Consider the following 26,858-nt stretch of genomic DNA (forward strand, 5'->3'; position numbering starts at 1 on the left):
TGTAGTGGCACAAAGACGTAGGTAGAACAGCTGATCATCTTGTCCATGTCAAGCTTCGAAGATAGACCGTTTCTTGACACGCAACCATTGCAAGACCGTTGCGGCCCCAACCATGCCAACTCACTGCAGACCACCGGAGCATAGCGAAGATCCTACTCACTGGTCAGTGGTGTTCCTGAATCTCCGCGACGCGACCAGCGTTTTTCTTACCATACACTCTGCACCACTGTCCAGGGAGTCGTCACTAGTAGTATTTGACGACTCCCTGGGTGCCCCAAGCCGCAAGTTTTGCAGGGGCATTGAAACCTTGCCCTAGGGTCTGGTCCTTCTTGGGTCGAAATATCCTTGGCACGAATATCCCGGCACTCGGTACCCTGGAAGCAAGTCAGAAACCATCATGGTACACGGGGGTACGGGCAAATCGGTTATCACCCAGGGCCGCACAGGCGCACACCGCTAGCCTACAGACAGTACGTATCTAATATTGACTGAGTACGAGGTCAATATAGCATTATAGGAAATAAAAGCCGAGTAAAAGACCGAGGCGAAGCCGAGGTCTTTTACGAGGTTTTTATTTCCTATACTGACCAAGTACGAAGTCAATATTATATTTATCACGACAAACAGTCCGTATTTCAAATTCCAGAACGATAACCTCATGAATCCCGGTTTTATGATTGCACAACCACCACCTACTCTTGCAGTGACAATGCTGCACTAGGCACCGTTCAACTGCGCAACCCCTAAGCAGTCAAATATAAGCAGTCAATATAGCCCTAAGGAGTGAAATATGCAGGAATATTTGACTGCTTAGGTATGGCAAAAATCTATGTGAGTCAATACTAAGGGAGTGATAAACAAGATTACAAGTATGCCTCGGACTTCGTGGCAAGAGAATCCATGGTGCCCCTCCCGGCCTAGAGTGTGCACCTATTGTGCATGCATAGGTCTTTTTTTTGTTTTTGTTTTTGTCGGGCTCAAACGGTCACGGTTTTACCCCTAACGGTTAACTGCTAAGCTAACGGTCGGTTTAACGGTTATAACCTAACACGTTATAAGCCACGCCAATCCTGCGGACTCTTTTTTAACCGTACATTTGACTATACTCATTCAAAAAATGTACCCTATTCAGTACAACGCACACATGTACATTCTCTTGCATGCTCATTCATACATACTCTCACACCAAGAGACCAGATATGACCGAGTTGACAGCCCAGAAATTGCCTACGCGTGCGACAGCCTGCGAAAGTGCATACTTTGCAACGACCTGATACTTGACAAATTGACAGAAAAGTTACTGCGTAACCGTTATCTTTATCGGTTAACCGTTAATTCTTCGTAACCGGTCTGCAACCGGTTAATCGGACTAATCGTTTGAGCCCTAGTTTTTTTTTACAAGATAACCACAAACCATCATGGTGCAAACGCCGGCCAAAACGCACAGAGATGCACATAGCGATGGCAGCCGAAGCAGTGGAGGCGGGGCAAGAGCAGCTAAACCGACCAGGGGTCTCGGCCTCAGCACTGCTCATGCGCGCCAAACAGCATACATGTATTCCCATCATTTCTCCAGGTACCACTATCAGGACGGAGCCCTTGTCCTGGGCTTGGATCAGGAGCTTGACATGACCATGGTGACACTGTACTTGATGACATGTGAATACATAGATTGTTGGGGTACATGTACTGTAAAATGGGTAACTACTGCGACGTAAAAATGTTTGCGAATTTTGCGAGAGGCCCCGAATCGCAAACTTTGAACAACGCAAACTCGCGCCATGTAAAGTTCAGTTCAAGGACTGACTCGACTGTGTCGTACACGTATTCAATTCATATGTATTCAATCGCAAACATTAAACAGCGCAAACCAGTCTCAATTTGTAAAACGCAAACATTTATAGTCGCAAACGTTACCCGTTTTGCAGTACTTTGGCCCCGACTGTACATGTACATGTACAGTCGGGGCCAAAGAAATCCGACCCACGGGTCAAAAGCAGCGCAGTGTTTCCATTTCAATCACATCATGCACTGCCCGAAAACCAATTTGAGGGCCGCATGATCCTTGGTGCTGCTTTCGGCCCACGAGTCGGATTTCTTCGGCCACACATGCACACGGTGTCACTGTCACTGTGGGGCACAGGAAACGACAGCACACTCTGTCTGTCCTGACACCTGTGTCATGACTCGTGGTACTGCAGCATTTCCGCATATTCCAAGTACATGTGTATATGTAGTTGTATATGTAGTTGCTGTACTCTGATGATCAGCTCTTCTCTGGCTAGCACATCTGCAGCGCTGTAACTTAGCCCAGCTGCAGATATCATCGCACGCAGCCATCGCGTACCAGCCTGATGCGAAATCAGCCACACTATAGCACAGGGCGGTAATGTCATTTCACCGGAATGCGGTGTACACGGCATAAATAATTAACATGTGTTCAGGACGAAAAACGAACACTACAAAATACGGAAATAACTGAAAGAATTCAGAGAACTAAAGTAAACAGTTGCAGTCTTGAGACTAGGGAAAAGGCAGAAGCTGCCTGGTTCGAGAGTGATTCACAACTCATAATAGACACACTAGAGAAAAAAGAGCTGGTCAGATAGAGACCGAGAGTCACTCAGACAGAGACTAAGGATGCAGAGGGGTGTTAGGTGTAATTACGAATCATAATGCAACATCTGAAGTCAGTGAGCTGGAGTAAAGCGGTCAAGCGATAGAAACATAACGTTTACAACAACTGCAGGTAAAGCAGACATAGCACTCAAGAAACAAACGCACATAGCCCTACATGCAGTTAGTGCAGTTAGAGAAAACCAAAAACTGTACACAAACTGTACTTGTGAGTTGTGCAAGCAGGCACAGTGATTGTGCTGACTAGATACAGTGCATAAAGGGATGCTCACGGGGAAGCCTCACATCCATACAAAGACATTCGCAGTGGGCAAACGTACATTATGCACTCATATGAACACACACACATATGAACACACACACACACACACACATACACACACATACACACACCCACACATATGCACACACACACACATACACACACATACATACTACACACGCCACAAAACAGGCTCAAACACCCAAACACCCAAGTAACGTTACGGCGGCAGCAGCAACTTAATGTCAATGAAGAATTGACAAACGTGTAAGCACAGCACAGTGTGCTGGCTGTCAGGGCTTCGGGCTATACAGGGTGCAAGAAATGATGTGACAAATTCACAGTTACCATACTTGACACTGTCCTGGGACAAAAACCAGTATCTCTTCCGAGGCTAGGAGCGCCACGGTATCATAATCACGATATTATTGCGGAGCACTCTTACAGGTGTTCCCGGATGAGCTGGGGTCGTAATTAGATCTTACAGGGCCATGTCGGCTACACGAGCCGCTTCTCTCACACCGGACAAGAATGCCCCTGTGACTGTTTGTGGATGCTGACGATTCGTTGCCTGCAGCCGGAAAGCACACAAATGAAAAAGATGGATGTCATGTCGTGCGCACCAACATGGAATTTCCAAAAACAATGATGAAGCATGGGGGGGGGGGGGCACCCACACACACACACCCATCCAATCACCCATACCTACGCCCACCCTATACTCCCCCCCCCCCCCCCCCCCCCCACACACACACCTACTCATACCCCCCCCCCCCCACACACACACACACCCACAACCGCACCCATACACACACATAACTGAGTTGGGCTGCTAGAATAAACTACACCATTGGTGCTCTGCACAGGTAAGAATACCGTAGTTTGCCAGAACAAACACAGTGAGACAGAGCAAACACAGTGAGACAGAACAAACACAGTGAGACAGAACAAATACAGGGAAACAGAACAAACACAGTGATACAGAACAAACACAGTGAGACACAACAAACATAGTGAGACACAACAAACATAGTGAGACAGAACAAACACAGTGAGACAGAACAAACATAGTGAGACAGAACAAACACAGTGAGACAGAACAAATACAGGGAAACAGAACAAACATAGTGAGACAGAACAAACACAGTGAGACAGAACAAACACAGTGATACAGAACAAACATAGTGAGACAGAACAAACACAGTGATACAGAACAAACATAGTGAGACAGAACAAACACAGTAAGACAGAACAAACACAGTGAGACAGAACAAACATAGTGAGACAGAACAAACAGAGTGAAACAGAACAAACACAGTGAGACAGAACAAACATAGTGACACAGAACAAACACAGTAAGACAGAACAAACACAGCAAAACAGAACAAACACAGTGATACAGAACAAACACAGTGAAACAGAACAAACATAGTGAGATAGAACAAACATAGTGAAACAGAACAAACATAGTGAGATAGAACAAACATAGTGAGACAGAACAAGCACAGCGAAACAGAACAAACACAGTGATACACACATACCTCGCCAGCAAAGAGCAGCCGATTGAGAACCGGCTCAGCCAAGCGTTCATAGTCCACACCAGAGCCACCCGCAGACACGTAGGAATAGGACATACCAGCCCAAGGGTCACTGGACCATGAGGACACAAAGAAGTCGATCGGCTCAGGCACAGTCTGCATGCAACAAACACACAAACAAACAAACATGAATGCCAGGAATGTGAACAATGTGGGTCCAAGACAGGGACACCATAAGAGTCCTCTTTAATAGAGATGCTTATCATTTGATGGTGGTATTTCTGCATCCACCAAACACATACAAACCACGAAGACAATCACGTACCAGTACCGAGAAACAAAATCGGCAATCGACCATGACAATCACAAAGCATCACAAATACCATCTCTAATCAAAAGCAAAGAAACAGAGGAACACGATAGCAACAAGGAACGAAGAAATACAGGAAAGAAAAATATTGCTCTAGTACCCACCTCCTCTGGGAACATTTTTCGAAGGAGAGCCACAACCTTGGCTACCAAATCGGCAGCAGGTGTTTCACTCTTCATTTCCAGAGCTTTCCCGGACACAATGGTCATGAGAACGCCCTCCATAACTTGACCCTATAGCACCAGACACACAATCACACATGCATGCATACACACACACACACACACACACACACACACACACACACACACACACACACACACACACACACGCACGCACGCGCACGCACGTAGACACATTTCGTCTCAGCAACTGCACGCATAACTGTGTGTGCGTTCATAGTAACTTCACACACTGTGCTCCTCCATGCAAGTCGACATAGTTGTAATGCGATCACACAGTGCAGAACATACAATGTAGAGTGGCATCACCACAGTGCAAAAGGAATTAAGTGAAATATTAAAACCAATCTTAAATGTGCACGTGCCCCACTGTAGCCAATTCATAATATGGAAACCCTACACCATCACAAACACAAGTGCCCTATTTGCTGCAAAGCTATACTTGAAAAAGCTATACTTAAAAGCTGAATGATTTCAATGATGGCCCCTGGCCGAAAATTTGACTGAAATCGTACAGGTTTGCAAAACAGGCAAAATGTGGCCATGCATGTACGAGATTCCATACAGCTGATCAAGCCAACACATGCCCAGCTGCTCTATCCACACACAGTAGTTCTTACCCGCCGTGACAGGTCGTAAAACACGCCGCACAGCCCACGGGCCTGAGCGCCGGTCGGAATGTGGCCGAAGAAATCTCCACTCTTCACCTTGTGCGCCCAGAAGCGTCTAGGGAAGCGCAACGCAACCTAGCACAGTGCAAGCATCCAGTCAAACCACAATTAACGACACTCCCAAGCTAGGGAGTAAAAACCGACCTCTGACTTGACTCGTTGGCACGAATCGCAGTCGCGGGGCCACCCTGAGCAGGTGGCAACCAGCTACAATCATGGCTGTGTAATGAAGTGATAAGTGCCAGAGGAAAACTCAGGACAAAAGGGCATGCACTGCTGCTCAAGCTGCAGACCCAGACCATGCACAGATGGACATACTTTGAAGTACTAGGATGCCGTTACTCTGCTTTGGAAAGAGGTGTTCACGTGACGAAACAGAATGAAAAGTAGTCGTGCTCGGTGAGCCCGACCCAAAGTATATTTTTGGCACCCTGAACTTGCACGCCCTTGACGCCCTGGAAGTGGTATGAATGCTGCTGGACGTACACATGTACAAGTACAGTGATGCAATCAACAGCAAACTGGTCCAGGGAGTCAGTTTTGCAGTGAAGGTCGGATTTCAGTGGGCGCAACTGCAGTTCTGAAACAGTGGCAATTTTCCTCAAATCTCACCAGGCCCTATCTCCAAAGCGGTTTGGTTTTTGACAACCCATCAGTACTGCAGACCTGCTAACAAGAGCTCATCACAGGTGGTCTTCCAGCAGATGAGCTACCGCAGGACCGCCAGGCACTGATCGACAATGGTCGGCTGTGAACATGATCGGTACCTCCACGAGTCAAGAATTACTATTTCAGTATTACGGCTCCCGGAGAAATGCCACAGTATGCTCTCAGAGAGTCTGGAAAATCCACCACAGAACAAGCACAGTTCGCTGGCTAACCTTCTCGATCAGACCTGCACCGAGGTGTTGTATGGCCTCCAGCTTCCAGTCCGGCAATGCTGGAGTGAACGCAATCACCTCACGCTTGAGAAGGGAAAGCGGTGCCGTCACAATGACCTAGCAAACACACCGAGCGTGAAAGAAAGGGAGAAGGAAAGTTATTCTTGTGGGACTCATGCACACATTGGTGACTGGACTGGACCCAGGTCAAATACAGTGAAAGAATAATTGACAACCTGGAGTACAACACCTGCAGCGTAGAGCGGGGACAGAATACACTCGAACGTCTCTTATCCGGGCACCTTGGGACCGGGCACTGCCCGTATCTCAGATTTGCCCGTGTCTCAGGATAACTCACCTACCATGTATGATATCATTTTTTGAAGAAGTTTATTTGGCACGTATTGCACATGTTGAGGATACAAAGGGAACCCATTGATAAAAATGTGGGGATTACATAGGTTGGCAGTGAAACATAAGCACTTCCACACACGGAAAAAAAGTTCAAAAACCCCAAATTCGACTCATTTGTGCTATAGGCCCTCAAGCTGAAGGTGCCCGGTAGAGAGACGTGCCCGTATCTGAGGCGTCCGGATAAGAGGCGTTTGAGTGTATAGGCAACAATCAGTATGTGTCATAGGTTGATGAATAGGCTGCTTTCATCAGAAAGAAGAAATGACTACATGTACTATCAAGAGTACATAACCCCCAGAGTGTGCAACGCCTGATCCAGCTCTGAATAAGGTCTTGGGTCGAGCGTAGTCGGATCTTCTGATGTCACGCGTACGCTCCACACCAGCGCAAGGCCGGTCTCGAGGCAGGGCACCGTTGTTTTTGATCCGAGAGTCCCCGCGACTCCCCGGGTCCCCTCAGGTCCGTACGGTATTATGACGCAAAGGATCCGATTACGCTCCACCAAGACCCTATGCAGAGCTGGATTAGGCGTTGCACACGCTGGGGGGTATGTACTCTTGGTACTATCAGACCCTATCACTATCAGAGCACTTCAGTACAAAAGAGTTCTAATGCGGTCAACACACACTACAGTGCTGCTCAATGAAATCCAATCAAGTGAGTCAGCTTTACGCCCTGCACCTGTGAATATCCCAGTGTTCGCAGGTCTAGGGCTGCACAGCGCAAGGCATGGCATTGACTCGCTTCTTCGGATTTCATTGAGCAGCACTGTACTTCCAAGCAGGATGCACTTACAAAGTCAGCCGGTAACTGCTCTCCACCTTCAGTTTTCACTTGAATGACCTTGTCGGAATAGTCGATGCTGGACACCTAGAAAAACAATGCAGGCCACATCATCGCAGAGTGAGTTCAGCTGCTATTAAATACAAGCAATGTGTGTGCCTCATTCAAGGCCAGAGAGGAATTTCATAAACAAGAAGCTGCACTCCAGCGACGTCTACTGCTGGGAGTGCTGTGTGTACTGTGTACACATGCTAAGTCAGTTCAGGGCTGCCATGGCAGCAGCACTCAGCTTATCACTACCCAAGAGTCTGTCTCCCACATCCAGCAACCACTGTTAGCAAATTGGGGCCAATTAATTAAAAGCCTTCAAACACTCAGTCTCTTCGCGGTAAAGGGAAGAATAGACAGCATCACGTGTACCGTAAAGTACCGCCAGAGCGCCCCACCACTCATCCTTTCGTGGTCGTATTGTGGAGGTGATCTGCTGTCTGTAGGTCATGCGACACGAACCTTGTACACATATTGCACGTTTCGCAGTCAATCCGTACCTTCGAGCGGACACAAGCTCCACACCAAACCCTGGCAAGCGTGACCTTAGCACACTAAGATTCTCACATCGTACAAACTTCGTTGCACTCTGCCATACGATTTTCCTTTCTCAGGCTGTAAAATCAAGGTGGGGCGCTCTGGCGAGACGGGGCGCTCTGGCGGTACTTTACGGTATTGCTAAAGTGATACTTGTATCTTAAACCCAATAACAGTGCACATCCAATCCACTAACCGCTGTGTTGAGCTGGATGTCGAGGTTTTCAGCAAGTTTATTGAGTATTGGCGAGAAGCCATCGACCATGACAGTGTGATCGCCCGAAAACTGCGGGTAGTGATCGTTCTGATCCCAGAACATGGCTGACACCTGAAATCACATACAAATGCACGCATGCACACACACACACACACGCACGCACATACAAACACCACAGGTCACAGGTCCAACAGAACTTTCGTGAAATAACTCAATACAAAGATCAGTCATCTCGGACAAAGCTTCAGTACACATTTAGAACTGTTCAGAAAGCACAACTGTCTTCAAAGTTCAAAAACCGATTCCATGTGCAACATGGGTAGTCGTTGAATATAATTATAGCTTTGACAGAGCAGGAAAGCAGCTACATGTACTTCATAGCACAACTACCGGAATCATAACACACCATCAATAGGCATGTGCTAGGCAAATCCTGCACTTGAAGACTTGAAGTATCGGAATAGACAGTTGTAGAACGTCAAGCCGTATCGCACATACTAGTTGCGCTAGACGATTTAAGTCAAAAGGGCAGCTTTGCCACCCATGACTTGCACACGTCTCGGCTCACTGAGTTGTATAAATGCAGCTAGGCACATGCACACTTGTCCGGGCTGCATCATGCTTCACTGCATTCAGATTACAGAGAAACCTGTCTAAGACGACCGCTCAAGGGACCTTCAAAACGTGGTCTCCGTTACCAGGTGGTCTCCTTATCCAGGGTCATTTGACTGGAAATAGCACCCCTTGGTCCTGGTTGCAGTGGTCTTCTGGGACAGGTGGTCGCCTTATCCGAGTGGTCGCCTTGACAGGTTTTATTGAATGTGCAATACAGGCGAGAATGCATGGATACAGTCGGGAACTAGTCCAAGCTACCAGCTTTGCCCATCGGGTTGGATTTCATCAAGCACAACTGTTCGTCTACCTTATCCAAAGTGGCCCCACACGAGTACTCCAGGTTGCCAAAATGAAAGTCCAACAAGCGCTCCTGATCCTGAAGCCATAGCAAAAATAGAACGACAGTCAGCACCAGAAAAAGGAGCACCGCTACAATACTGTGCAAGGTATTCCAGCCATCCCACCATTTGAAAAACAACATACAGTGACTGAGTCAGACCTCGCTCTTTAAAACCGCACACATCTGTTTTCCACAAAATATCCCGATAGGCGAGGGAACCGCATAATCAAACGCACATACTGTATGTATGCATGGGAAATGCTGTAAATCGGTAACCAACGATTTCCTTCCGGATGGTGAGGGATCCGGACGAAAGAGGGCCGGATAAGCGAGGTCTGACTGAACTACAATAGTTGTATCTTCTGACTAAAGCATACGTACTAATACATGTACGGAACTACGGATATAACATCATTCCTGACCATCCTAAAGCAAATGCAATATCAGCGTAGATCATAAGCAGTGCAGAGCACAGCGAATGCGCAGCAAGCGTGGCTTTTGAGCGAACCGTTTGATGCCCTTGCACCACTAGGATGGCACAAGCAGCCAGGGAAGGCTGGCTACGAACCTCACCTCTTGAAGACCTCCATCCGGTATTAAGTCTGAGAAGGCTCTCTTCGCTTTCTCCAGCATCTCTGCGTAGACACGAGAGCAAACAAGAGAGCAAACAACAAGCATGAACGAGAACAGAATGCACAACAAGAGCAGTCCAACAATAACATGGAAAACAGAAGAAGTAAATGCCATACCCTTGAAATAAATCATTCACCAGCCACAAACTGCCATTCCGCATACACAGGGGTTCTCATATGCATGAAGAAGAAACTGCACTGAAGTTCCGCTTGCAATCACATGTACTAAGTTGAACTATTAACTGACCTTGCAAGGCAGTATCATTGTAGGACTGATCGCTCTTCAACTCCAGCTGCGCACTGTGCAGTTGACGAATGTCTTGCAGAGAGGAAACACGGCTGCTGCTCGATGTTGGCGTGACCCCCGGGCTGATCAACTGGCCGGCAGCGGGGAGGCCAGTGGCAGAAGTTGCACTTGTACTACTACATGCTTCTGCTGCAGCATTGCCCTGCTGGTGTGAGCCAGAACTGTTTTCTTCGTTAGACGGCAGTGGCGATGGTGATGGCGATGGTGAAAGCGACGCGTCCTTACACTGAGCTTTAGGTGAGCCCGCTGCAGCGTTCTCCGTCCGCACTTGGGCAGTTAGGGTGTCACCTGCTGAGGTTTGGCTACTCGGTGCGGTAGTGACCACACTGGACGGCGACAGCGACCCAGTCACAATCCGAATAGCGTTGGCAGCATGGCTGGTGAGAGCACTACTCACTGGAACCGCCCCTCCGCTAGGTGATGACGTGCCACTTTTAGAGTTCAGCGGACACTTTGTCGGCGTGGCGGCTTTGCTGCTGTTTCGGCTGTTTGCGGCTCGCTCGTCGGTGCTTGAACGGCGTGACCCAGACGACTTCTGGCGCGAACGCTTACTAGCGCGATTAGTAGACTTGCCGGATGACTGCGACGATGCAGCAGTGGCAAGACGCTCTTCTTCAGCTAGCTGCTGCTGTCGCCAGTCACCAACTAGGTCCAACAGAATGTTGAAGAACTGCTCCACGTGCTCGTCATCCGCTCCTTCAGCACACTTGCCATTCTCGTTGACCAGGGCACAGTGGCCATTCAGGCGACGCATAGGAATACCAGCCTGGACAGGAGGAGCATCGCACGTGGGGGAAAAGAGAATGATGCATCAGAAATCACAATACAAGTGTTGTGTTCTAGTGAGAACAGCAAAACAGAGAAGACAAGGAGTAATCCTATTCCATGGAAACAAAAATGCTGACCGCAGTGCAGCAGCAGAAGTGTTAGCAACAGCTCCACTTGCGACGGTCAACCCTCGACAAGGCATGGACATCAAGAGTATTACCGTAGTACATAAACCACAAGAGAGTCCCCAGTGACTCTGAGTTCCGCTGACGAGACCTAACAAGGTCGAAACAGCTAGCTGTCCGGAGATTGAGCATTACGCTCCCTCGGCCTGGCTTGGTTCAGCACTCTGGTCAGTGTCAAAGTCACCGGCCCCAGTACAAACCTTGCCGTGTTTCCAGTGACTCTGAGCTCTGCTGAAGAGACCTAACAAGGTCGAAACAGCTAGCTGTCCGGAGATCGAGTAAACCACAAGAGTGTGCAACTTTGATCCAGGTCCACTACATGGTAGATCTACATATGAAAGTTCCTGATCTACAAGGTACACAGCGACTGGCATGTATTGAATCACATACCTGCTTGCAGAGCACACCGATGGGGTTGTTGATACAGCCGTTGACAATTTGAGCACCACGGCCGACAGTGGTGCCCAGCGATGTATCATCGTAAACACGGCCACCAACGCGATCCCGTGCTTCCAGCACTTTCACCTACATGGTAATCACACACACACACAACAGGGTAAGAGTCTCAGTTCAGCTTATCAATAGCCAACTCTCCACATAATCTGGGCTGTGCATCACGGATTGTCGTAAAGTGCACCTGCCAATTCCTGTCCTCCATGACTAACCTCTGTCAAAAGGTGGAGCTTGGAGATTTCGAAATTCCGGGTTGGGCTGATATCAACATAAACTGCTAGTCTCTATATTGTGATGCGTAAATCCACCCTGATCATATGAGTCAACTCCCATGTCTTTGATTTTCTAACCTCAAACATGAATACTCCTCATAGGAAGTGTTGCATGGTCTTTTAGAAGAGGCCCAACGGAAATCGTCTTGAAAAAGACCAGGTTTCCAACTTCCCATGGTTGTAGTATTCAAGAAATCTTAGGCCCATACTTTTCTGGATGGACTGGAGACACGGTTGTGATACCCTCAGGCCTGGTAAAGTGCACAACACACACCCTTACTTCAGTACTAGTTACAGCAGCTACAGTACCCAGGGAATAGCACAATCCTTGGCCTCACTCACCACACCCTTCAGGCAAGCCAGTTAGCTATGCACTGGCTATCCACATATTCATACTCAGTACGCATGTACGAGATTAAAACACTACGTAAATAAATGGCTACCTTGGCACCAAGCCGGTTCAGATGAAACGCAGCAGACAGACCAGCTGGTCCAGCGCCAATAATCAGCACGGAGGGCACAGAGTTACCACCCTCCGGTGCTGTCCACCTCGGATAGGGCGGTTGCTTGGGCCGATTCGCAATGCCAATCTGCGGCAGGTTGCGCGTGCACACATCCAGAAAACCGCTGTTGACGTACGCCTGTCGTGTGAGGTAGTGCAGGATACGCCCCACCTCCAGATGGCAGCGGATGCGCACCATACCACGCACAAGCACGTGACGCATCACAGACTCAACCGTGAGGGGCACCTATGCATGAATACAAATGGTCAAGAGAAGCGACGATACAGACAAACCGCATGAGTTCGACCTTCCTCCTCCAGTTCCAAACATCCGTCCAATCCACGCAGAATCATTAGAAACGGTGCAATAAACAACATTGACGCTGCATGTACAGAACGCTTCATACACATACCGTACAATTCTTGTTCCACAAAGCAAGAATCAGATTCCGAAGGCCAAGATACAGAGTTGGATTCCTCCATCGACAAGCCAACACAGAACAGCAGCAAAAAGAGGGAAAATAGAAGAATAGAATGAGAGTAAGTTCAATACCTGGTACTCTGATAGACAAAACTAAGACATTATCCACTGCACCGGATTTTGATTCAGAAATATATATTTTTTAAACTACTGAAGTAAGACCATTCTTTTGGCTCTTTGCTTTCCTCCCCTTCCTTATCATTGCCCTGATGATGCCCAATGGGTTAAATATTGGCGGCAATAATAATTTATTCTTGGTGTGCAGCTGAGAACCTGTTCGGGGATGGAGGTCTTCACAAATGAAGTATTAACTGGCACTTGGAAAGCTAACGGCTGCAGGTTCGAACCTCGTGAGATTAGGGTTTTCATGCTGGCAACCCATGCCAAAGGGCAGGTAATGTCTGTTTGGTCTCTGACACTAAACAAGTTGCTTTTACTGATCCTGCAGGTAATTGAGTACCCAGGAATGCGGTATCACAATGTATGCCGCATTCACAGACTGACCAACAGCAGACAGCAAAGTACATGCAGTGCCGTGCTTACTTCAGAGTTCCAAACTCAGGAAAGTACAGGCACTCCTCAGCCTCCATCATGTCCGGTCGGAAAGACCGTGCCTTCCCCTCTCGTCCAGGCCGATGAAACGGCTGAAAGTAGCCAAACTTCTTGGTGAGCTCCTCATCTGATCCAAAAACAAACATACATTTACAGGAGGTCAGCTTGCAAGCAGCGGCAGAGCAGGACGGACAGAAACAGAAACATTCCGGGAAGCGTAGCTATAGGAACAGCCTTGTTCTGAAATGAACGCAGCATGTCTTGACAATAAGCTCACCGTCACTTGAGTCTTGGTCATCATTCCTCTTCGACTTGGCTCTGCCTGGGCCACCATGTTTTCCCAGTTGATGGCGACGCAGTCGCAGTACACTGGAGGTGCGAAACAGCGAGGGCACGAATGGCTTTTTCGCCACAGGTGCAGCAGGCACCACAGTCACATCCGATGGCGAGGGCAATCTAGGCACAGTTGGCAACGACGCCGCTGCAGAAGCAGTAACAGCAACGCTGGGAGTTCCAGTTGGGATGCCGTCCGTTTCCATCTTAACTTCAGTACACGTAGTTGTACCCGTCATCGATGTGGCCGTCACCACCATCGTCACCGATGATGTGGTGGTTGTTGCCGCCGTTGCTGCCGTTGTCGCTGCTGCTGTTGGTCTTGATGCTGGTGCGGACCCCTTGGTGACCTCTGTTGTTGCTCTGGATGCGGTCCCTGCTGCTTCCTTGGCTGCAGCTTCTTGGGCAGCCTGGGCAGCTTTGTAGGCGGCCAGAGCAGCTTTCTTGCCCTTCCATTTCCAAACACCAACAGGACTGATGCCAACGCCATCTAGAAAGTATGCAGTCAGCATATCCTGTGCTGGGCTGCTCAGAAGAAATGGCAAGTAACCAAGATCTGCTAGCCAGAAGACGCCCAGAGCATCACCCACACACTGCACAACAGGAACAGAAAAGGAACGGAAAAGGAATACAGCTGGTACGCAGCATCATTTTAAAAGACTCCTCTATCGCCTTTCTCTATCGCTATGCACCACACGGCTGAAATGAATAGCAAACCAGGCTTTCTGGTCCGGCACAGCAAAAAAAACTCAAGCTTGCTTGTCCGGCACAGCAAACAACTACAGCTTGCCTACCCGGCCACCTGGGGCGAGCGCTGCCATGGCCAGGATGACCAAACCAGCTGACAACTTGCCAATTCACACACACACACACACACACACACACACACACACACACACACACACACACACACACACACACACACACACACACACACACACACACACACACACCCTCACGCATGCATGCATGCATACACATACGCACACACGCACGCACGCACACACACACATGCATGCATGCACACACATACGCACGCACGCACGCATGCATGCATGCACACACACACACACACACACACACACACACACCTCAGACCTCAGACCTGCCCATCGCGGAAGCGATGATAGCGAACAGCTATGATAGACATAGCAACTTGTGCTGGGATTACACCATTCAACAGCTTGCAAGGCTGATGAATTGACCGCCACTAATTTTAGCCTGGTATCCACCACACAGCTGATTGAAGTGGCTTTTTCTGGCCAGTGAATCCCTATTTTTCATTTTTCTCATTTTTCCATTTTTATATTCTTTTTTATTTTATTTTTTACACACACACGCCACACCACATACTCCGGCATACACTCGCTGTTGGTAACCACCCAGGAGAATGAAAGAAGAGCTAGGAGAATAAGAAAGAGAAGAAAGACGTGTGCGACCATAATCGTCGGGAATTGAACCCGCAACATCTCGATTGGAAATCGACTGCACACACCACTGCACCATATGGGACACACACACACACACACACACACACACACACACACACACACACACACACACACACACACACACACACACACACACACCATACCACACACGCACGCACGCACGTACGCACGCACGTACACACACACACACACATTTTACAGACATAGACTGCCATGTTTCCAAACGCGCTGCTGCATGGAGAATCTGAGCTACAATCAAGACCACATACTCTCAGAAGACAAGCTTACCTCATCCTCTGGTGTGGAGCATGTCTCCTGCAAAAAGCACACACAAACAGTGCACAAAGACCGTCACATATACTGTAAAAGCAGAAATTTTCGGTGGTGTTTTATTTTCGGCAACTTCGGTGCCGACAATTTTTACCGAACCGATTTTGGAGAATACCGAAAATATTACACCACCGAAAATTTGTGCTTTTACAGTAGGCTCGATGCTGGAGTACTCTTAGTATTACTGTAAACACATCATTCGGCCTGGGAAAATCTTCAGTAATATAACAACCAATATTCATATCAGCCGCATATCGCGCCAGCAAATGTTATCACCAAAGACCAGCAAGAAAATAAGCAAGAAATTCAACAGTGCATGTAGGGGTTGCTGTTATTGTTTTTAGCAAGCCAGCACCCATATGGAATGCAGGGATACACATTTGACCACTACAACCACCAGTACATGTTCATTGCACATATACACACACAACACCACTAACCGGTTTCGCGTCCCCTTTGGGAACGTACTGGCCGCATGTGAAGTCCTTGATGGTATTGTCGGCGTTGACCACTTGGCTCCACTCCGTGTTCTTCTTTCCCACCGTACCGGTGGTGGGCACGTCGATGCAGTCGACGCGCCGCCACTTGCCACAGTCCTTGCAGCGCAGCCAGAACGGCAGGATCTGCTCGGCGAAGAACACCTTCATGGTGGGGTCAAGGCGACAGTCGGCATTCCACCAGCGCTGCCACTCGATGTACGCGCCCATTGCCATGGGACTGGTGGCAATAGGCAAGACGCACACACGCACACAGGCGTGCACATGCCATCGTTAACAGGAGTGCAGCAAAACTGTGCACCTCACACACGCGTGAATTTATTAAGTGATGGATTCCATTGGATCTCTGGCACAGTGCACTGGTGTACAGAACCAAGGCTAAAGGAATTGAGGGAATAGACGGTGCTGCTCAATGAAATTTTGCCTTTGCGTACAGCATGTTCGTAAATGCCTGCCTGCCACCACACTGCACTCGAAATGTAAAAAGTATTAAAAAATTAAAAATTCACAGGAAAGTTGCTTTCTATTGGGTCCTCAGATTGCTGAAACGAAAAACAGCATGTTTTGCGTTCTGCGCCGTGCCCTTGGTGATATATACGATGCAGTAAAGTTTACGCATTTTTGTACCTAGTGTGGTTTCAGCCTATTTAAAGACTGTGCTAGAGCAATTTTGCAGTGTCACCGGGCGTTACACAAACACACACACACACACACACACACACACACTCACACACACACGCACACTCACACACACTCACACACACACCTCAGACCTCAGACCTCAGACATGCCCATCGCGGAAGCGATGATAGCGAACAGCTATGTTAGACACAGCAACTTGTGCTGGGACTACGCTATTCAACAGCTTGCAAGGCTGATGAATTGACCGCCACTAATTGTTAGCCTGGTATCCACCACACAGCTGATTGAAGTGGCGTTTTCTGCCCAGTGAATCCCTATTTTTCATTTCTATTTTTTTTTACACACACACGCCATACCACATACTCCGGCATACACTGGCTGTTGGTAACCACCCAGGAGAATGAAAGAAGAGCTAGGAGAATGAGAAAGAGAAGAAAGACGTGTGGGACCATAATCATCGGGAATTGAACCCGCAACCTCTCGATTGGAAATCGACTGCACATACAACTGCACCATATGGGATACACACACACACACACACACACACACATACACACACACACACACACTCACTCTCCCTCTCTCACACACACATACACACACACAAACACATACACACACACACACACACACACACACACACACACCGTGACACACATAAACACACATGCACACACAATCAACGTACTTGCGGTACACATGCTCGAAGCACTCATTGCAGTAGTGTTCATTGTTATTCATGTGGTACCAACGAGATGTCCAGCCGGCGACAACACACCTTCACAACGGAAAATAATCACAATGATAGCAGTAACAACAGCACTGTCATACAAACATTTGATTCAAAGAGCCACTTTGAGCAATAAGCTCAGATGGATATACACTAAAGAACTTACAACATGAAGATGCCATTGCAAGTCAACACGACCTGCCACCGACACATAATGGTGATACACATACTTGGCAAAATGCTGCTGATTGCCCCCCCCCCCCCCCCCCCACACACACACACACTCACAGATACACACACATGCACGCGCAGTGATGGTAGCAAGAGAAAATCATGCTGACGTTGCCAGAACGTCATTTTGTGACCAAGAGAGCGAGTTTGGTTATCAGTGTCAACAGAGTATACTAACTTGCATACCTTTGCAGCTATTTTCTTCACAAAACATAGGAAAGGAAAGAAGGTGCGACTTAACGCTAAACCAGATCTAATTAGCAAACGCCAATGGCTGTTTTAACGAGTAAATGATTATCCCACTATCACAGCTGTGACCCTGGTCACAATTCCAGATGTTTCTACTCAGCCTGACGTGAAAACCTCACATAAGGCGAGACCAAAAAAATCAAGACTTCTGGGCCAGGGCGCACCAAAATTGAGGCGACGTCAATTTTTCTCAGACCAGTTCATCACTTCATGTACATGTATAGTGCTGGTCGTGTGAGTAGATCTACATGTATATCTATGGCAGGGAGTCATACAGACCCGGGCTTTGTATGACTCCCTGATGTAAAACTCGCATATCCGTAGAGCTAGGACATACAGGTAGTCTTGGCTGGGTGCGCAGCGCACTACGAGTACAAGTGATGCACTACAGTCCATTTCAAAACTATAGACGCGTACCTAGGCAAAAACCGTTATGCCAGCATCTATACCACATAAAATCTCTGATCACTTTGTGCATAAATTTTTCCAAATTGGGCGTCTGTTATCAAATCGTTTAGAAACTATAATAATTATTATGAGAGTAAATTGTGGAGCGGTCCTGAGCAATATTCCAAAAACTATTCTCAAAAAGTTCCAGCCAAATTTGAAATATTTCAAAAACCCTACGCGTCCATAGTTTTGAAATGGACTGTAGCACTGGTGCTGTTTGCATGCACGGACGTAGCCAGAAGATCTACGCTGCAGGGCCGTCGTTGACCAAAATACAAAAATTGTATGGGAAAACTGCACACCGTATACCGTAATTTTTTTAATACTGGAAAATACTGGAAAAAACAGTTCAGCATGGAATGCATGCATGCATAGTTAACAAATTTAAAAAAAATTAAAAATCCGCCCGCCTGCACCAATTTCACATGGGTTCGGCCTGGGAATGTCGATTTTATTCCCGTAGCTATGCAGAAGACGTTACTTCAGTAACGTCTGGCGCTAGCCAGGGTCCACACAGCTTTAATTTGGTGTTTGTTTGTGTGTTTGTTTGTTTGTGCCACGGCTGGCACTATCCCGTATCTGTCCCGTACTGTACCGTACCAGCAAAGCCACAATATTTTTGTTTGTTTGTGCCATCGATATGCCTGGCGCTATCCCGTGCCTGTCCCGTACCATCAAGAGTACGGTACCATCAAGAGAATGAGTATATAATGCGAAGTGTATCGGGGGAATGCATTCAGTGCAGTAAGATTTTGTGTGGATTTGTGTGCGAGGCCGAGATCCCACTAGCAGGCTGGCTGGGCCGCCTGTCGAACCGCCCGGGAATCGCATGTAGGCCAATAGCATAATAAATATAACGTTACAGTCATGTAGATGTAAAAAGCATTTCCATCAGTTCTAACAACATGCACGATGAGCTAGGCAACACAGCATAGCGCAGGGCCCTGAGCTTCCAAGCTCTCTCGTTTTGGTCTCGCCTAACAATTACCGTAAAGTACCGTTGATCCGCCCCCTCTCTAATTCCCGCCCCCTGTCGATTTTCTCCTTGTGAAGCGACTTCGGCGTATACAACGAAATACGATGTTGAACCGACGCATGCACTGCTGTACACAATACTTGCCAATCCAGGATCAAAATGTGCACAATCCAGCACATTGAGTCTGATCCTCTACGTTGTTGTACATCGTACTGCACTTGACAGCCTTGATCTAATTCCCGTCCCCTGCCGAAAACCCAGCTGGGAAGCGACATGGCGTGGGGGCGGATCAACGGTACTTTACGGTATTACAATATTACAACTACTAGTAGTCTTGAAGTCTAAAAGAAGGGATTTTCAAGCAAAAGCCAAATTTGGGTACCAGTAAATTTGCGCAATTCAGGAAAGCGGCCAAAACGACTCGCCCGGTGGAAAGTAAGCCATGTGTCTTTGCGTTGGGAATCAAACATTGCTGCTCATAGGAACAAGGATCCAAGTAGTAGTCAATAGCACAACTTCTACAGTGCCACTGCATTCATTCGCCAAGCAAAGGTGTTCAGGACGACAATCCCAGCTTCTTGCCATGTGCCTATGCAGCGAAGATCCGGCCTATTGGACTGACTTCACGATGAATGCTAGCTTAGGCCCCACAGGTAGGCGCAGTAGAGAGCACAGAGGTCGCAAAAACAACCAAGCATGCGCCAATTTCAAAATGAGCCGTATCGGATTGCAATTTGTGAAAAATGCTGTGCCGCTCAATGCACGCCGAATTCTATAATTTTTGCGGACACCATTAGTGCACAGCCTTTCTCGCCTCTTGGAGGTGCAAAGAAAAGCTGAGTAGAGCCTAAAACTCTTGTCTTGGTGGTAATGCGCCAAATCTACTAAATAGTGAGCATCCGGCTGCCATCGGCACATTTCTATGTGCGGTCCTTACTAGAAAGCAGGTGCAGCATAGTAAGTATTTAGTTATGGCAATGAGAATACCAGGTTGTGTTTTAGCAATCCAGATATCAAACTCCCACTTTCTTCAAGAATTTACATGCACTGCAGGTTGTCCATTCACCAATTGGGATATGCTAAAATGGCTTCTTTACCTGTCTGATATGCTGATGGTACATTGAGGAGAGTTGTGAAGACTGGCTCTTGGACAGCGACTGCTGGAGCAAGCTTTCGGTGTATCTGGCTCATGACGACGCTTGCCACGTCTGGCAGACATCTCCCCTTCCTTGAATAGAGCCACTCACCCGACAATATGCTCATGAGCAATGTCGCACAGTATCGCATACGGGAAGGAAACGCAATCTCACCGCTCTAATTCTCATTGGGTTGGGATTGAAATCGCCGAAATTGAAGCAAATTCTAGGACATTCCCGATCAAAAGAGGAAAAATCGCAAACAGTCTGGTAGAATCGTGCACTTTTCATGAAAACAGTTTCAAATTTGCAATCTTTGATGCGGGTACTGATCTCAAACTCAGGTCAAATCAAGGCGATCCACCCCATAGACCTCATGCTCAGCTGCCCGAAAAGGGCAAGCAGTAAAGCAAACAAACGTTACCCCTTGCCCGTTGGTGGCGGAAGAGAAGCTGAGCATGTCATGCTCATGGTGTATTTCGATTCGAGAGAGCAGGATTGCGGCGTTGTTCGTCACCCCGACCTCAGCTACAGGTGGTCATCATTGTATCATGGCGTGAGTCTGTACAGTAGTCAATGATGCAGCGGCCATTTTCAACAACATTTTTGTGCACAAAACATGATGGCTTGTTTGTTACACACATGATAATCATGATAATGTCGGACTATTATTATTCTCAGTGTATCAGACTTTTAATTTCAGTTATTGTATTCAGTTTCTGGAGTAATTCTCGCCTCTCAGCGTGTCTCCTACATGAGTACAGTATGCACAGTGCACTTCTGAGGGCATTGGGAAGTGGTGGCACTCAGAAAACTATCTGCATCTGGTGGCACTGTGGCCACATCATCCTGCACTGATCCGCTGAGTGCATCATTTTCACTCGTGATCAGAGCCCAGTACATGACGTGACGTGGTGTATGTAAGCCTTGCTTGATAGCAGATACCATGGATACCGGTAATAATAATAATCATCATTACTATGATGATGACAGCATACTGCATAGCACAAGGCACACCGTATCGATGGAAAACAGCGTTCCTGACTCAGGCAACCATACTGGCTTGAACCGCCGCACCGCCGGGTAGTCTCGTGGCTCACTGTGAGTAAGTTTTGAATTGCGCCCAGTGGGACCATGCCCAGTTCAGACCCTCTTTCTTTTTCTTGATTCTATGGGGGGGGGGGGGAAGAGGAGGGCATAGAACTTAAGACCAGCCTGATTTCAACTCGCATCCACTGAGTTAGGAGATCAGTGTCGGAATTTCCTATGCCCTCCCTCCCCCTCCACTGAATAGAATAAAGAGGGTCTGAACTGGGGCGCGGCTCCTTATGGTTCATATGGTCTTAAGATCGAGACTCTACCAACATCAGGAACCGTGACTGTTTTCCATACCGTAAGTGTGTCCTCGGTCCATCCCAGCTCAGTCATGCTGTCATCCTCATACTTGCTTCGAAGTAGTTTTTCTACATGTCTCGTCATATATTATGACATGTAGAAAAACTACATTATAAGACTCAACACATGGCTTATCAGTAAATAACTTAGGCATCATTGGATAATGGCTGATTTCCCTTTACATTCCTGTTCCTAAAGCCTCGCAGTAAGAGTAAATTCGCTGGGAGCTTATTTTACTCTTAATCACGGAAATCAGGATCAGAAACGCGCCTCCCACATCATAACAATGCCTGATAATTCGAACCTTGAGCCGTGCATGCACATCTAGTTAGAAGTCCCGCGAGGTCCACTTACATGGAGGATGTAATTGTATGGGATTCCTACTGATAATTTGAAGCTAGCAAAGCGTAATTCAAAGTTCATAGTACATTGTGACCCTGTGGTCAGTTCAGTGTGTACGAGCAGGCTGTACCAGCCGGTTTAGAGTGTGCGAAATCAGTGTCTAAGAGCAACTCAACTCCGCTCTGTGACATGTCCTGTAGTATGGTCTTGGATAGCGTCTAACACGTAAGCACCACTACCGGTATGTGATCCGACTGTGTAAGACAGACATCCAATATCCGATCAGGGAGGGGGGGGGGTGCTACATGTATTATAGCATGTACATCACATGGCCTGGGGAAACTCCCTTTAATTAACACATGCTGTGCTGCAGGTAGTAGTCCTGTCCCGAGGACATTTCTAAAACAATACAATTATTCGCTCTTGGTATTCATTGGGTGGGTTCCTGAAGCAGTAGCATGCACATCTGCGTTGCTCCTTTTCAAGTGAAGTGCGACGTCATCTCGCGCTATACTAGGCTTGTCATTATCGTAACAAGCTGGGCACTCGTCATACGAACATGGAGCTATGGATCTCAGATGTAGTGGTAGGCAACAAAATTACGTGTATGTCATCAGCTTCAATCAAGGAAATCAACACTAATAGATTATAATATTTGCTCATGGAGAATTTGTTGGAATTCAATGTGTTCACAGTCAAAGAAATGAAAACTTGCATTGGTCTATTTCAAGTGAACAACTGCTAGATAAAGTTATTTTGCCCAGCAACAACTACGAAAATAACCAACACCGCAGGCAGAGTCCAGCTGTGCCCATTCAGTGTTGACGCTTCAAGTCGGGCAGACGGCACAGCACCAGATACTTCTGTCCTTTGCCAGGCCATCCCGAACCAATGTCGGCCATGACGGTTGAGCAACTTGAGTGGACTGAAATAGTTGGCTGCTGCACCATGGCGACTACTCTGGACCTGCGGCGGTGACCATTGATACAACTTTGTGCGGACTGCCAAGCCGATGAAGGTTGTCTCGCGAAGAGTTATGATGTTCCTTGCCAATAAGTCTATGTGGTACTCCGTGTTGGGCCGGAGGTCATGGAGTGTGGTTGTTCTTGTTGTACCGTCGACACACGGTGGGTGCAGGGCGGCTGTTCGCTCCATCCACTGTGCATACGGACTGCTGTGCACGTCCGTCGGTACATGGTTACTTGCGCTGTGAACTACCGGGCAGTAGACCGTGTTGGGCGACTCGGGTGGCGGTTCCCACATTATGTCAATCTTGTTACTGCCGATTGCCTGCACCGTCACCTGTGGCTCGTTGTTCTGCATTTTCGGGTATGGGCTGTGCTCCGGCTCCAGGGTGGCAAAGATCAGAAAGTCGGCCATTCCAGCACCCATATTATGCACACGTATGGAGTAGTCACCACCGTTGATATCCTCTTTGAAGTAGGTCAGTGCGCCAGGCCCCAGGCTCTCGCCACCTTCACCCGCATGAATTTCCCTCACATCGTAGTCTAGGTTATAAGGTGGTGCACCTGAAGCACAGCATCGCTTCGCCCTGTGCCTGCTCCCTGCATGCTCTAGTGTCTGTACAGCTGGACCTTTGGGTGCTCGCGGCGGCGCCTCCCGTGTCTTGCGTCGTCGCCGACCTATGTAGTGGGAGCGTGCGGCCGGGTACGACGGGTGATGCGCGTACGGGTCGCGCGGCCCCGTGCCGCCCAGGCCGTGCGCGCCCGTGTGGAACGGGTCCGGGCGAGCCTGCCGGACTCCCTGTCCACTGCGCTGCGGCAATGACTGCAGCAGGGCGTGCGTGTAGAACGGATGCGTCATGACATCTATGCCACCATTGGAAATGTTCCACGTGATGAAGCCGCGCCGAGGATGCACCGTGATAGAAATGCCCGGAACGGTGTTCGGCACGCCCGTCAATGTATACACTTGATCCTGGTTTGGATAAAGTTGCTGTGCAGTTAGATGCCCTATGGGTAGCTCAACGGTTGTCTTTCCGAAGTGCTGGCTGCTTGCTGGTGAACGTGCCGGTGGGAAATACGCATAGAGGCTGTTGCGCTCCGAAGCGGGCAGATCAAGCTCCGACGCAGGGTATCCGTGGTGCATTGTGGGTATGTCCTGCCGGTTGTGCGAATTGGCATTGTAGGGGTCCGGCTGCTGCTGCTGCTGCTGTCCACCATAGCCAGGCCCCGGAGGGTACGGTGTAGCTGCATGGTGATCGGGACTTGCAAAGTATGGGTCTGGCTGCTGGTGATGACGGCCGTGCTGCAGCTGTTGACACTGCCCTGTTGGTACACGACATAACAACTGCAGCGCCAGAAGCAACAGCAACACGGAGTGCTCAGTAGTTGGTCTGCGTCTCAGTGTCTTTCGATCAACAGTCCATCGCCTGTCCGTACCGGATGTGCAAGAAATGCCATGAATGCTACTTGCTGAGGAAGACCTGCTAGCTGTTGGGACACCCGGATGCAGCACTCTTCGTAATGCACACTGCCTGGTGGCGTTGGCTGCAGCGAGTGTTGCCACTTCGATAATGACGACCACGGTGCTGTTGTCGCTGGTGCTGTTCCTCTGGTTGGCCGCTGCTCTTGCTAGCATGTTGTGCAATCCTCATTCCCTGGCCCGCGTAGTTCACTCATCTTCACGGCATGTGCGACTCTTCGGAAACGACGTAACTCGACGCGTGTCTGAGTCTCTGACCAGAAGCGCTGCTGTTTCCTCTTGCCTCTTGTCACTGAGAGTTAAAGAGTTCCTCTATTTCACTTCTCGGGATATCTTTCTGCTGATCCGCACGGCAGACTGTCTATTTCGTGAATGTGTGTGTCCAGGGCAATTTCCTCCATTATAAAATTCACCTAGGCTAGGAGCTGCGATATGAGGGATATTTCCGCAGTGTTCGACGACGGCTGGCCCATCTGCTATGCGTCGCTAGCCATTTGGCGATAATGCCCTCAGCTGGGTCGCATCGATGCCCATGTCTTTACCAACGTCGTTAGTTATTCACCATGTACCACCGGTAGCGACCGAAGTTGTTCGCTTCAAAGTAATAATTATTAGTTCAGTGTCCCTGGCCTCTTGTAGTTCTACCCTGCACTGATCTGAGGGGTCTACAATCATGGACTTGGTATGAGGTTGACTGCTGACCTGCACATAGAGACTTGCAATAAACGAAATAAATGTAGGCCTACCATGTAATCTACCAGGGAGTCGTAAAAGCCACTCCCGGGTCTACACTGATGTAGTCGATTCTGTGTTGCGCTACACCAGCCTACACTAGTAGTACAGTACAAGCTAACTGCTTGGCCCGGTACTCTCACTCTCGCCGGTCGAAAACGTTTTGTGAAGCGCCCTGCACCCGTGTAGTTAGCGATGGGGAGCAGAACAGGTGTCTATTGTTGATTATTACTCAACCAGAGTCGTAGCTGCTGCTCGCCTATCACAACTGCCTGTTACGAAGTTTGGACAGCGATGGCAGAAACATCGCACCTGTCCACAGGCAGGCATTCTTGTGATACTCCCTCAGCCTTGGGCCTTACCCGAGTTAGGCCTCTAGACTATAGCTATTATCTATAGACTAGAGATAATTATCTAGACACTAGTCTAGTGGATCGAAGCAGAGACACTCTCCTGACCCTGTTACAGCTTATACCTTCGATCCTTCCCTCTGAATCTGAATCTCGTCGAGTTTGCGGTCGCTCAGTGTGGAGATTCTTTCTGCCCCACGTGGCGTCGTGTACGGTGTAGACTACAGTGTGTCAGTGACACTAGCATCAGATCAGACATGATGAGTCTGATCCTCCTTGTTCCCACCTTTACTAAGTAAAGTGTAGTGCGGTAACTACTCTGTTGAAGACTGTTCAAGGTCTACAGTGTCGTTTTACTTCTGGTTTCACTGGGAACCTTTCACAGCAGCTACAGCTGAGCTGGCATTGACCAGTGGCCACTGAGTACCATCACCGCATACCTCTCCACTCGACTCCTGGCCTAGTCCTAGGCCACAGGCAAAGACTAACCCATCACGGTCAGCAAAGTAGCGAATTAGCGATAGCTCCAGAGTTCGTGTTCTCTTCTTGCAGATGGCGGAGCGACAGCGCCATGTTGCTTGTCTTTAGTAAAGACTTTACCTTTGCTTGAGGCGATGGGGAGGTTGGGTTTCCTCACCTATCGTGACAACGAGTTGTACATGCGTTACATTGTTGTAGGCTAGCTTTAGGTTAGCCCACACAGCTCATAATGAGAAAGAACCTTCAACCCAGCCAGGGTCGGTCTTTTTTAGTGCTAGCCACCTTGCATGCATTGGACTTTTAGCGAGAAAAAGAAAGAAAGCCTTTCTTCACTTTGTCATGCCTACTGAGCAATCTAAAAGCAAGAATCATTGTACAAAGAAGAAGAAAGTTGCCCAGAATGGGATTCGAAGCCACAGACTTCGATCACAGCGGAAAAAAA

The 26,858-nt window shown here is 48.3% G+C and overlaps 1 protein-coding gene across 1 annotated transcript; it reads right to left on the reverse strand.

The window, feature by feature from the left end:
* Nucleotides 1-2,392: 2,392 nt before the first annotated feature.
* LOC135815415 (lysine-specific histone demethylase 1B-like) lies at nt 2,393-20,876 on the reverse strand. Its single transcript, XM_065328708.1, has 19 exons — nt 20,634-20,876; nt 17,589-17,678; nt 16,202-16,478; nt 15,720-15,746; nt 13,925-14,573; nt 13,639-13,774; nt 13,028-13,091; nt 12,556-12,861; nt 11,778-11,912; nt 10,375-11,200; nt 10,069-10,130; nt 9,463-9,531; nt 8,520-8,651; nt 7,751-7,825; nt 6,542-6,658; nt 5,610-5,735; nt 4,912-5,040; nt 4,441-4,593; nt 2,393-3,470 (listed from the first exon to the last, which is right to left on the reverse strand). Exons 1-19 carry the CDS (start codon nt 20,753-20,755, stop codon nt 3,381-3,383), a joined length of 3,585 nt encoding a protein of 1,194 aa, XP_065184780.1. The 5' UTR covers nt 20,756-20,876; the 3' UTR covers nt 2,393-3,380.
* Nucleotides 20,877-26,858: the final 5,982 nt, after the last annotated feature.

The sequence above is a fragment of the Sycon ciliatum genome, chromosome 4 (genome assembly GCF_964019385.1).
Source record: "Sycon ciliatum chromosome 4, ocSycCili1.1, whole genome shotgun sequence".
Classification (NCBI taxonomy): Eukaryota; Metazoa; Porifera; class Calcarea; order Leucosolenida; family Sycettidae; genus Sycon; species Sycon ciliatum.